At 36.2% G+C, this 13,876-nt stretch overlaps 1 protein-coding gene across 1 annotated transcript in view; it reads left to right on the top strand.

Moving 5' to 3' along the window:
* The window catches only part of H2.0 (Homeodomain protein 2.0), a 14,241-nt gene extending 401 nt beyond the window's left edge, over positions 1 to 13,840 (top strand). Inside the window, exons 1-4 of the mRNA XM_067083055.1 lie at positions 1 to 785; positions 6,387 to 6,683; positions 11,959 to 12,173; positions 12,539 to 13,840. The exon at positions 1 to 785 is cut by the window's left edge and continues 401 nt beyond it. Of these exons, the coding sequence (XP_066939156.1) occupies positions 383 to 785; positions 6,387 to 6,683; positions 11,959 to 12,173; positions 12,539 to 12,970 (1,347 nt within the window). The 5' untranslated portion in view covers positions 1 to 382 and the 3' untranslated portion in view covers positions 12,971 to 13,840. The remainder of the gene's footprint in view (positions 786 to 6,386; positions 6,684 to 11,958; positions 12,174 to 12,538) is intronic.
* Positions 13,841 to 13,876: the final 36 nt, after the last annotated feature.

The raw sequence follows: 13,876 nt of genomic DNA, 5'->3' as shown, positions 1-13,876 counted from the left end.
CGGAATTATATACCCAAAATACACTCATATACACTTGGGTACTATCCATCCGATTCTTGAGGATTTCAAGGCGTTTGTAGTTAGTTAAAGTTAACAAGGTAATTATAGTTATAATTATTGTTAAATAGTGTGATTTTTTTGCCCAAATTTAAATAGACGGTACCTGGGCATTCGGGCATCCACTTCCGGTCAGAGGCGGCCCCCGCCCACCCCGTCTGATTCCTGAGGATTCAAAAGGAGTTTGTAGTTAGTTGAAGCAAACACGGTACTAATAATTATTGTTATCGTTGAATTTGTGTGATTTTGCCCGAATTTAAATAGAGGGTACCTGGGCATTTACTTCCGGTTAGAGGCGACCCCCGCCCCAAAAATCAACCAAAAAATGTTCGTCTCGGGCGCCCTACCGTGGGAAATACCCACCCCGCCCATGATCCCTCCGCTGGGCGGCCTCCTGACGATGCTGGAAGGAAAGGAAGGCCTAAGGGCGGCGCCCTTGTTAATCCCACCCCATCATCCTCAACTTCCTCATCCTCCGACGGTGCCCAGAACGGCGGCCTGCGTCGTCCTACCGCAGCAGCAGGCCGCCGGCAGGCCGGCGACGCCCGTGAGTCCTCGTCACCACGCCCTGGCTTCCGCCCAAGGGCTAGGGCTTGTGGGGGCGGCTACGCCCTACACGAAATCGTCTTCCGCTGCCGCGGCGTGTTCTTCGTCAGCGTCGTCGTCGGCGCCTCCGTCGCCGCTGAAGTTCGGAGTCGAACGCCTTTTGGCTTCGGAGCCGAGGAAAGGTAATGGAATAATGTTCACATATTGAGTTTTTTATTGAATAATTTTATGCTCAATTATGCCCCAAAATGCATCATTTATTGTTGATAACGCTTTCTGCGTTATTTTAATATTATTTTTGTTTTGTTAATTAAATGATTGTAGACCCAATCATGCCCCAAAATGCATCATTATTTATTGTTAATGGCGCTTTCTGCGTTATTTTAATATTTTTTATTAATTAACTGCTTGTAGAACCAAAAATACCTCATTATGCTTCATTATTTATTGGTTAATAACGCTTTATGCGTTATTTTAATATTTTTTTTATTGAATGATTACAGACCTAATTATACCCAAATTGCATCATTATTTATTGTTAATAACGCTTTCTGCGTTATTTTAATATTTTTTTTAATTAAACGATTGTAGAACCAATTATACCCCAAAATGCATTATTATTTATTGGCTATTAACGCTTTCTGCGTTATTTTAATATTATTTTTGTTTTGTTAATTAAAAGATTGTAGACCCAATTATGCCCCAAAATGCATTATTATTTATTGTTAATAAGGATTTCTGCGTTATTTTAACATTTCTTTAAATTGAATAACTGTAGAGCCAAAAATACCCCAAAATGCATTATTATTTATTGGTTAATAACGCTTTGTTTTAATATTTTTTTAAATTAAAAGACTGTAGAGAAATATATCCCATTGTGCATCATTATTTATTGGTTACTAACGCTTTCTGCGTTATTTTAATATTATTTTCGTTTTGTTAATAAATGATTGTAGAACCAAAAATATCCCATATGCTTTATTGTTTATTAGTTAATAATGTTTTCGGCGTTATTTTAATATTTTTGTTTTTAATGCATTATTATTTATTGATTAATGAAGCTTTCTGCATTATTTTTATATTTTTTAAATTGATTGTAGAACCAAAAATATCCCATCACGCATTATTATTTATTGTTGATGACGCTTTCTGCGTTATTCTAATATTTTTTTAATTAAATGATTGTAGAACCAAAAATATCCCATTATGCATTATTATTTATTGGTTAATAACGCTTTCTGCGTTATTTTAATATTTTTTTTTGTTTTGTTAATCAAGTGACCGTAGATCTAAAAATATCCCATTATGCATTACTATTTATTGTTAGTAACGTTTTCTGCGTTATTTTAATATGCTTTGTTAAATTATTATAGAACCAAAAATATCCCTCTATGCATTATTATTTATTGGCTAATATCGCTTTCTGCGTTATTTTAATATTTTTTTATTAAATTATTGTAGACCCAATTATACCCCAAAATGCAATATCATTTATTGTTAATAACGCTTTCTGCGTTATTTTAACATTTTGTTTTTTAAATAAAATGAATGTAGAACCAAAAATACCCCAAAATGCATTATTGATTTCTTATCTTCATTGAGGCGTTATTCTAATGTATTTATAAAATTATTTTTCAATTGAATAATTGTAGACCAAATATTACCCGAAAACACATTATTATTCATCGGCTAATAAGGCCTTGTGCATTATTTTCGATTTCCTCGGGGCGTTATTTAATGATTTTCTCATTTTTTTTATCATTAAATAATCTTACAACCAATTATAGCCCGAAATGCATTATTATTTATTGGTTAATAACACTTTCTGCGTTGTTTATGACCTTAATTAAGGAGGCGTTATTCTGATATTTTTTTTATTTCCATGATTCACTTGTTGTAGAACAATATATACCTCGAAATGCATTATTATTCATCTTCTAATAACCTCTCTGCGTTATTTTTTGTCTTCATTGAGGCGTTATTCTTAAATTTTTTTAAAATTTTATTAAATGACTGTAGACCAAAAGAATACTCCAATATGCGTTATTATTTATTGGTTAATAACGCTATTAAAGTATTGTAGACTGTTTTACCCCAAAAGTGCATTATTATTTATCAGTGAGTATTACATTACTGTAGAACCAAAAATATCCTAAAATGCATTATTTATTTATTGGTTAATAACGCTGTCAGCATTATTTATTATCTTCATGGAGGCGTTATTTGTTATCATTATTAATCACAATATTGTGTTATTAATTTACTGTACGGCCAAAACTGCCCAAAATGCATTATCAATTATCGGTTGATAACGCTCGCTGCGATATTAAATCTGTTGTGTGACAAAGGTTAATCGGAAAACTATTAATATTTTTATTATTATTATTATTATTAGTATTATTAAATCTGGTCTATTACTCAAGTTAATTCTTGAATTATTATTATTATTATTATTATTATTATTATTATTATTATTATTATTATTATTATTATTATTATTATTATTATTATACTCCTTTTCCCTGACACTACCCATATGGAGTGTCCTAAACAAACCCTCAAAGAATTTTGGACCTTATTCCCTTACCCATAAGGCCAATTTACCTCTGAACCCTCTTTGGCTAACCCAATCTCACTCAGGTTACCTTTTCAAGGGTCACTGAAAACTAACCCTTGAGGACATAGGCAATAGAATCGATTTCCCTTTGAAGGGTTACTAAAGGTCCTCCCATACATGGTTCGTGAATAATTGCTCAGAGTCATTCATTTTTCACTCGTGATGAATGAATGGTGGTTTTGGGAAGAGCGCAGACATGTTTCTAATGGTTCGGGTAGAAAGATTTTTCATTGATGAATTTATTATTATTTATATTGATTCTGTTTTAGGGGGTAATTTTGTTTTTTTTTTGTTTGATGTCAAGTTGTATTCATATTTGTATATGTTCTGGGCTAGTCTTTTCGTATATGAAATAATAATAATAATAATAATAATAATAATAATAATAATAATAATAATAATAATAATAATAATAATAATAATAATGCCAATTATTAGAATAATTTTTAATCCATGCCTTTCTTATAGATGATGATAATAATAATAGTAATAATAATAATATTAATATTATTATTAATAATAAAAGTAGTAAAATAATAATAATAATAATAATAATAATAATAATAATAATAATAATAATAATAATTATAATAATAATAATAATAATATAGAATTTTATTATAATAATTTTAGTCATATATAGAATTTTATTATTATTATTATTATTATTATTATTATTATCATTATTAATATTATTTTGCAATGTTTCTCCTTTATAGAATCTTTCTAACATTATTATTATTATTATTATTATTATTATTATTATTATTATTATTATTATTATTATTATCATCTAAAAAACAGTAGAATCTGTCTGACAATCTTTGACGACCTAAGGAACAATAACTCTCCTGTCAAGTTGACAGGAGACCTGTCAAGTAACCAGTTACCAACACAAACGCCTGTCAGGGCCTACTGTGGTTTACCAGGAGTCCTGTTTCTTATGTGGGCCTGTCGACACCCCGAGAAAGTATATAGGCCTATAAGGTGCTTTGATATTTTTGGTGGGGAAAATAAACAGGGAGTGATACTGTATTGAGTGGTTGTGAGGCAGGGAAGAGATGATGGTAATAATAATAATAATAAATAATAATAATAATAATAATAATAATAATAATAATAATAATAATAATAATAATAATAATAATTATTATTATTATTATTATTATTATTATTATTATTATTATTATTATTATTATTACTTTGATTTTTATATTTATGGTAGTGAGGGAGGAAAGAGGTAATAATAATAATAATAATAATAATAATAATAATAATAATAATAATAATAATAATAATAATAATAATAATAATAATAATTACCATAATTGTTATTATATTATAATATTATAATAATAATTATTATTATTATTATTATTATTATTATTATTATTATTATTATTATTATTTTTTTTATTATTATACTTCAATCTTCATATTTATTCAGCCTATGCCAAGAAAAATGGATGAAAAATATAAGTTTTCTTAAGAAGTATTTGATCATATCCACATAAAAATAGCGCATGAAAAAAAACTATGTAGGGGAGAGAGAGCAACGGGTGGAAAATGGAATTCCTAAAAATAATAAAAATAAACCAAAAAAGTGAGAGAGAGAGAGAGAGAGAGAGAGAGAGAGAGAGAGAGAGAGAGAGAGAGAGGCAAGCACACCTGTTTAGGATAGGTCAATAAAGATTTTATCTAAATGCACATAACATCAACCAGAACTAATTATCTGTCTGCGATCAGAACTGAATACTTGTCAGAGCCGTATCTGACCATAATCAGCACCCAGGCCATCTTTATCAAGATCTATGGAGGCTATGGAATTAGCGTATTTTTGAGAGAGAGAGAGAGAGAGAGAGAGAGAGAGAGAGAGAGATGGTTTGTTTTCAAGTGTACGATAAACACATCCAAAACAGACCTCGCTGAAACAATGAGAACTTTGCCAGACGTATGATTTATTTTCTTAGGCCTAATGAGAACGCCCCGATTCTATCAATTTTTCAACGGATAAAGACTCTCTCTCTCTCTCTCTCTCTCTCTCTCTCTCTCTCTCTCTCTCTCTCTCTCTCTCTCATAAAAGACGAGCGCTGAGATCTTTCGAAAATTACATGACGATACAAAAAGTACAGCTGTAACAATCACATAACCGCTTTCACAAACACACATACGCACACATTAGTTAAACAAACACTATCTGTACCCCCTGTACCAGAAGTCTCTCTCTCTCTCTCTCTCTCTCTCTCTCTCTCTCTCTCTCTCTCTCAACACTAAGGTTAAATTATTTATTCTCCTGCCTGTCAGTATAGCCCATTTCATCAACGTCTAATATTGCACTATAATCCTTACTCTTCTCTCTCTCTCTCTCTCTCTCTCTCTCTCTCTCTCTCTCTCTCTCTCTCACGGGGGCGTTCGTTCATTCATTATTTACGTTCGTCCTAAACTTGATAGGGACGAATTTCGTCATCATCATCTTATCAATTAATTCTTCTTCTTGAATTTTTTTTTTTTTACTTGATGATGTACGATCTCGTAAATTAAGGGTTTCTTCCTATGAGAGAGAGAGAGAGAGAGAGAGAGAGAGAGAGAGAGAGAGAGCACGTGTATTTGATGGTGGTAGGATAGACGTCATCCGTATCAGTATCATGTAAACACGCATTTGGGCCCCATAAGCCTGGGCTCGCTCACCAGTGCTGATTGAGGCTTTCCCTCTCTCTCTCTCTCTCTCTCTCTCTCTCTCTCTCTCTCTCTCTCTCTGATATACATTTTCCCTGTATATGAATTGTTCAAGGAAGTAAATTTATCTTCCCATTTTTTTACAGACATAATTCTCTCTCTCTCTCTCTCTCTCTCTCTCTCTCTCTCTCTCTCTCTCTCTCTCTCTCTCTCTCTATACATTTTCTCTCTGATATGAATTGCTGGTCATATGATTAAATCAGTGCTAAAATTTTTACTCCAAAAAATACAATATTTCCATCTTCCCATTTCTTTACAGACATATTCTCTCTCTCTCTCTCTCTTTATAGAATTGTTTAAGTAAATTTATCTCCCATTTTTTTACAGACATAATCTCTCTCTCTCTCTCTCTCTCTCTCTCTCTCTCTCTCTCTCAGCACCAAAAAAATTGCTCAAAGAAAATACATTAATCTCTCCATTTCCTTTGCAGAAATCTCTCCAGTACCTGCAATGCCCAGCGCCATGTTTCCCTCTCCCCTGGCAACGTCGTCCGGTACGTGCCCAGTCTTGCCCCTTTCTTCGGGCCTGGGCAGCTCCACCACGTGCCCAGTCATCACGACAGTTACCACGTCTACCCACAGCAACGTCCCATGCCCCGGGGGCCCGATGACCTGCCCCGTGATTCCGTCCTGCGGGTGTGATTCGAAGTGCCCGGGCGAGTGTGGGTATTTCTATTCGCCTCTGTACACTGCCCACCACCCTGCGCATCTGCTGCCCTACGCTTCTCGTGAGTAGGCTAGACACTTTTTGAAGTACACTTTTGTCGGAAAGTGACACTTTTTACGTTTTTAAGTAGAGATTTTTGTCGAAAAGTGACACTTTTGCGTTTTTAAGTGGTGTCTTTTGTCGAAAAGTGACACTTTTTAAAAGTAGAGACTTTTGTCGAAAAGTGACACTTTATAAGTAGAGATTTTAGCAGAAAAGTGACACTTTTACTTTTGTCAGTTGTAACTTTTGTCGAAAAGTGACAATTTTTTAAGTATACTTTTGTCGAAAAGTGACAGATATTTTGTCAAAAAGTAACATTTACTTTTTTAAGTAGAGATTTTTGTTGAAAAGTGACCATTATTATTATTATTATTATTATTATTATTATTATTATTATTATTATTATTCAACGTAGGTACATAGAAATATTCTCGTAGAATAGAGAAACAGCTCAGAAATATATGAACAAACACAGGTAGCTAGAGAGAGAGAGAGAGAGAGAGAGAGAGAGAGAGAGAGAGAGAATCGCAACCACTGCTCTCTCTCTGTTTCATCATCATGAACAATGGATAGCAGATGCACGGAAGATGAGCAACATCTGATGAGAAACAACACTCGAAGTCAGGAAACGCTGAGTCACCAATTTTCGTTTGTTTACATCTTAATTCCCCTGTGTTGAGAAGCTTCCACAGGCGTTGTTATTATTATTATTATTATTATTATTATTATTATTATTATTATTATTATTATTATTATTATTATTATGTAAATCGAGAGAGTAATATTATTATTATTATTATTATTATTATTATTATTATTAATATGAAACCTATTCATATGGAACCAGCCCACCACTGGGGCCATTGACTTGAAATTCAAGAAGCTTCCAGGGAATATTATGGTGTTCATTAGAAAGAAGTAACAGAAAGTAATTGGAAATGCAAAAGAGAGAGAGAGAGAGAGAGAGAGAGAGAGAGAGAGAGAGAGAGAGAGAGAGAGAGAGAGAGTCTTTTTCTGAGTTCTGAAGTGAAAAATTCAATCTTACGAAACCTCACGGCAACCCAAAGATTGAGAGAGAGAGAGAGAGAGAGAGAGAGAGAGAGAGAGAGAGGTGGGGGGCTCTGTTTCAGAGTCAATTAATAATACCACATGTCCAACACCTGACCTCAGCAAAGTCTGCATTCAAGGTCAATCCGGGTCATTCCTTTCACGATTCTCTTGACAAATTGCTTCGACAAGTGACGGAACTGTTTGCCTAAGGCAAGACTTTTATTTGAGAGAGAGAGAGAGAGAGAGAGAGAGAGAGAGAGAGAGAGAGAGAGAGAGAGAGAGAGAAATATCTAAAATTTACCGAATAAAAGCCAGACTATGGACAGAGACCAACGCAGATTTCTCTACAAAGAAGAAGAGTAGAGAGAGAGAGAGAGAGAGAGAGAGAGAGAGAGAGAGAGAGAGAGAGAGAGAGAGAGGGTAAAAAGCAGACTATGAACAGAAACAAACGCAGACTTCGCATGAAATAAACAGTAGGGAAACCAGGCAGGGGGGTTGAATCTTTAAACAGATCGCCCGGATGCTTTTGGGGAGAAAAAAAATATAAATAAAATAATGTCAGGTCTTATTTCCTGGTAAATTCTCTCTCTCTCTCTCTCTCTCTCTCTCTCTCTCTCTCTCTCTCTCTCTCTCTCTCTCTCTCTCTTCTTAACGTAATGACAGAAGCCCTGGGTTCGATCCAGGGCGCGGAAGGGACTATTTATGCATTTAAGAAATGAGCTACTTGTCTGATAGTTTATGAAATATTTTGATTTAGAAAATAAACAAAAATAATTTTTTGAATTTTTAATAGCCAAATATAATTTTTAAAAAGGATCCCCTTAGTTACCCAAGTTTTATTTTTAACCTCATTTTAGATTTAAAAATTGAAAAAATTTTTTTTAATTAATAATCAAATGTGATTTTTAAAAAGAATCTCCTTAGCCAACCAAGTTTTATTTTTAACCCTACTTCAGATTAAAAATGTAAAGATTTTTTAAATTTTTGAAACCAAATGTAATTAAAAAGAAATCCCCTTTAGCCTCCCAAGTTTATTTTTAACTTAAGTTTAAAAAAAATTGCAAAATAATTTTTTGAATCTTCAAAACTAACTATAATTAAAACAAAAAAGGATTTAGTTTTAATTTTTGAATTTTTAAATGTCAAAAATAACTGAAAAAAAAACATCCTTTTAGCCACCCAAGTTTCATCATCCATAAAACAATAGACAAAAAGCCATAGTTAACCTTACTCTCTCTCTCTCTCTCTCTCTCTCTCTCTCTCTCTCTCTCTCTCTCTCTCTCTCTCTCTCTCTCTCTCTCTTTAGCATTGCACAAACCAGTAGATGGCACTGAGAGAATGATTTACTTTTTCCTTTTTAACCTTTTGGAAACCAGCTCTCTCTCTCTCTCTCTCTCTCTCTCTCTCTCTCTCTCTCTCTCTCTCTCTCTTGCTTTGCACAAACCAGTAAATGGCATTGAGAGAATTATTAATTTTTTTCCTTTTAATCTTTTAGAAATCAGCTCTCTCTCTCTCTCTCTCTCTCTCTCTCTCTCTCTCTCTCTCTCTCTCTCTCTCTCTCTCTCTCCCCTTCCTCCCCTTCTTCTTCCTCCTAAAATACCCCTCCAAACATTTTCTTTCAAGATGATCATTTTGGGCACCGTGGCACACCAGCTGTGCCCGGCCACCTTCTCCATCATAAAACTTGGGGGGTCTAAACCTTTTGGGATAACATCCTGGGATCATAATAGACAATGGCACGGTGCTCTCTCTCTCTCTCTCTCTCTCTCTCTCGATGATGCCCTCTTACTGCAATATTAATTACAATTTTCTTATTTGTTATTATTATTATTATTATTATTATTATTATTATTATTATTATTATTATTATTATTATTATTATTATTATTATTATTATAGCAGTTGAATATATAATTGATCACTTTTAATCTGTTTATTTTTTACGAACAGCCAGAATCTCTCTCTCTCTCTCTCTCTCTCTCTCTCTCTCTCTCTCTCTCTTCTCTCTCTCTTTGGGCTTAATTCTTATATATCTGCTTTCTCTTTCTCTCTCCCCTCTTAGTACTTATGAAACACACTCTCTCTCTCTCTTTATATATATTAAAGAGAGAGAGAGAGAGAGAGAGAGAGAGAGAGAGAGAGAGAGAGAGAGAGAGAGAGTAAGGAGGGGTAGGGATGGATGGATATGTTTAATGTTGTTTTGTGCCGTCAAACACTTGCCCCACCAGAGGTAGCCAAGCTCTGTACAAATAAGCCACCAGCATCATTACCGCCAGCCTGTGGCCTCTCTCTCTCTCTCTCTCTCTCTCTCTCTCTCTCTCTCTCTTAATCAATCTCTCTCTCTCTCTCTTCTTATCTCTCTCAACTCAACTTAGTTTTCTTCATCCGCTTTTTAAACAACCTCAGAGTTTTCGGACGCATCAAGAAATGACGGCACTGTTATTCAATGAAGCCTCGTATATATATATATATATATATACCCATGCCCACTACGTACCGAGGGGCGTACGTCCGTGCAGTAGTACGTCCCAGGGCCACGTCTGCACGTCACCATTCAAGCAATCTCGAAAAGTCACGTGAAAATTTAAAAAAAAATAACAAAAAACGCCATTGTGGTGAGCTGTCACAAAGACCAGAATCGTTTACGGGGTAACATATGAGTCTAGAGGCATTTGCTCGACTGTCAGATGTTTATGGTTCTACCCGAAGTTATCCCGCCATTCCGGGAGCTGTGATTGGGGCGGGCACAAACAGTTTACGCCTCTCCGTCAACGTTTTGAGTCATTGGACGCCTGTTTACGCCCGCGGAAAAGTTTCGTCTGTAACGAGATTTTGGCTTAAAATCTTCGTTCGCCTAGCCTCTTCCTGACGGAAAGCCTCGTCTGTAACGAGATTTTAGCTTAAATCTTCCTTCTTTTGGCCTCTTCCTGACGGGAAGCTTCGTCTGTAACGAGATTTCAGCTTAAATCTTCCTTCTTTTGGCCTCTTCCTGACGGAAAGCTTCGTCTGTAGCGAGATTTTAGCTTAAAATTCCCTTTTTTGGCCTCTTCCTGACGGAAAGCTTCGTCTGTAACGAGATTTTAGCTTAAATCTTCCTTCTTTTGGCCTCTTCCTGACGGAAAGCTTCGTCTGTAACGAGATTTCAGCTCAAATCTTCGTTCGTTTAGCCTCTACTGACGAAGGCCACTGAGAGACGAAGGTATCTGACAAAAGAGGAGCAGCGCTTGGCACCGTGACTAAAATCCTCTGCAGTAATGGCGCGTTTTCACACCAATGTTTTGGCTAACTTTCGTGAGGAGGGTGGGCATTCATGCCCTTTTATTAGGCTATAACGTTTCATCAATCAGCGGGCTTATGGCTTCCATTGGGCGTTCGTTGCAAACATCGAGGCTTTACCACTCTGACGTGAACAAACCATCGGGGCAAAATTATCACTTAAACTGTTGACGGTTCTGGTTGTGTATCTTCGAATTCCTCCCCCTGGGGAAGTGGCCCTGGGGAGTGGGTGGGGGGGAAGTTTGTGGTGTGAGGAAGGAGGGAAGTTATAAATGGAGATGTAACTTGAGTTTTATGAACTGAATATCTAATATTTAGGCGGGAAATTGTCTCTTAAGAAAGTGTTGCTGAGAGAACTAACGGTTTGACAGTTTGAAATTAGGCCTATGTTTCACATCTTCGTAACTTTTTGCAGAATTTACATTTCCAACTCGACTTCGATTAAGTTTATGGTATGAGTAAAGAACGAAGTTGGAAACTGAGATGTAACATGAGTTTTATAAATTGAATATCTAATATTTAGGCGGGGAATTGTCTCTTAATAACGTGCTGCTCAGAAAAATAGTTGTTTCACGATTTGAAATTAGGCCTATGTGTCAAATATCTGTAACTCTTTAATGACATTCCCAACTCTATTTTAAGTAAGTAAATTTGGAGAAATCTTCGAATTCAAGTTTTTATCTAAAGAAGAATATTATATTTTATATATTTTTCATATAATAATCATCATCTTTCTAACATTTACGTTTTAATGAAACTTATCTTATTGTAGATGTTGGTCTAATGACTAAACCATTCTTCTTCTTCTTCATTTTATCTCACAGATTACCAGAAACGTTTAATTTACTTAAATCCTTTACCCAAATATGAATAAAAACCTTTTGATATATCAATTGAAACCGCCTACACAACGACCACCTCGTATAGGCCTATATCACAAATCATCCTAACCACTTCCCCTTTTACAGTATACGGCAGCGGCATGGGCGCCGCCACCGCCCACAGGCACGAGGTCATGGGCGTGACCTCGGGGTCCCACGGGCGCCGGAAACGCACCTGGACCAGGGCGGTCTTCAGCAACCTGCAGAGGAAGGGGCTGGAGAAGAGATTCCAGCTGCAGAAGTACATTACAAAGCCCGACAGGAGGCAGCTGGCTGCCACTCTGGGCCTTACGGATGCACAGGTAAGTCATTTTAGGCCTATGTGAGCCAGTTCACTTGGGTATGGAGGTATAAGATGCCCTCTGGATTATAAGGAAGGATTCGCAGGATGTTAAATTGAGGGCATTCTCTAAATAGGCTACCCATTTCAGTGACACGATAGGATGATAGCAGGATGCACGCCCAGGTAAATCATTAGACCCATGTAAGCTTTCCCTCTTGGGTTTGGAGGTATAGGATGCCCATTCGAGGTATATGAAAGGAATGGCAGGATGGTTCACTGAAGCCAGTCTCACGGCAGTCTCTAAATAGGATACCCGGTGAAAGGATGCAGAATTAATAGCTTTCAGTAACTTCATAATAATAATAAACCTATGCTCTCTCTCAGGTCAAGGTCTGGTTCCAAAACAGAAGGATGAAATGGCGTCACGCTGAAATCAAGAAGAGAGAACAGCAGCAACAACAGCAAAAACAGGTGCCCGGAGAACAGCACCACCAGGAACAGCAGCAGCAGCAGCAGGGAGGAACAGCAGCAGAGGGCATAGCAGCGGCAGCAGCAGCGTCAGGAGAGGAAGATCAGGAGAGAGTAGGAGCAGATCTGGAGGGGAAAGATGGCGTCGACATTGGCTCCCACCTGAGGACATTCAACGAAGACGATGACTACGATAATGATGATGATGACGATGAAGACGAAATTGAGGAGGAGGAGGAGGACGATGACGACGACGATGACGATGGGGGACTGATAGATCCCGTCGAAGGGCCCCTTCCGCCACCAGCGCCCTCCGAGTGCCTCCGCCAGATGTCTCAGTTCGAGTGACGGTCGAAGTCTCTCCCAGGGAGGTCGAGGCGAGAGGATTCCCTGAGGCCCATTGACTCACGGAGTCGACAGGACCAAAGGAAGATCAAAACAAGAGGATTCCCTGAGTCCTATTGACTCAGTGAGTTAAAACGAGAGGAATCAATGAGTCCTATTGACTCAGGAAGTCGACAGGACCGAGGAAGATTAGAACGAGAGGCTTCCTCGGGTCCTATTGACTCAGCGAGTTAAAACGAGAGGAATCCCTGAATCCTATTGACTCAGTGAGTTAAAAAGAGAGGATTCCTCAAGTCCAATCGACTCAGTGAGTTAAAAAGAAAGGATTCCTTGAGTCCTATTGACTCAGGGAATGTATTTTATGGCCAAGGATATGGAAATATCTAGAGTGACTTCCTATTATGCAAATTTACTTTCAAATGGAATTTTTTTTCCCTGCTCGGTGCTTTCATGATATCTGTCAATCAAAGTATCCATTTGCTAAAAAATAATCAGGTAGTGGATGTGTCTATATTGTCCTGATGTGTTCATATATATATATTGTGTAAATTTGAGTCTTCATGAAGATTTTTAGTGAATCTTTTCCAAGTCACTTAAAACTTGTGCATTTGATAAGTGAAGTAAGATAAAAAGATAAAGATTTACCTTGTACTTATTTACACTATCTTGAAGATATTCTGTTTTTAAGATTCCTGAAAGATTTTATTTAAAATGCAAAGTTCACTGTAACCAAATTAAAATTAAGCAGTTGTTATGTATTCTCTTATAGATCCTGTATTCTTTTGTAATTCGTGTCTCTGAAATAGTTTTGATACAGAATTTACGTTACTCTCTTCCTTTGTAAATCTCTAGTTTTTTGAAATTGTCTACCACTGTAAATCAGAATTTGTCTAACCTTTGTTCTGATTC

Source organism: Macrobrachium rosenbergii, chromosome 40 (assembly GCF_040412425.1).
Source record: "Macrobrachium rosenbergii isolate ZJJX-2024 chromosome 40, ASM4041242v1, whole genome shotgun sequence".
NCBI lineage: Eukaryota > Metazoa > Arthropoda > Malacostraca > Decapoda > Palaemonidae > Macrobrachium > Macrobrachium rosenbergii.
Note: the sequence above shows the minus strand (reverse complement) of the source record. Positions and strands in the feature narration are given on the sequence as shown.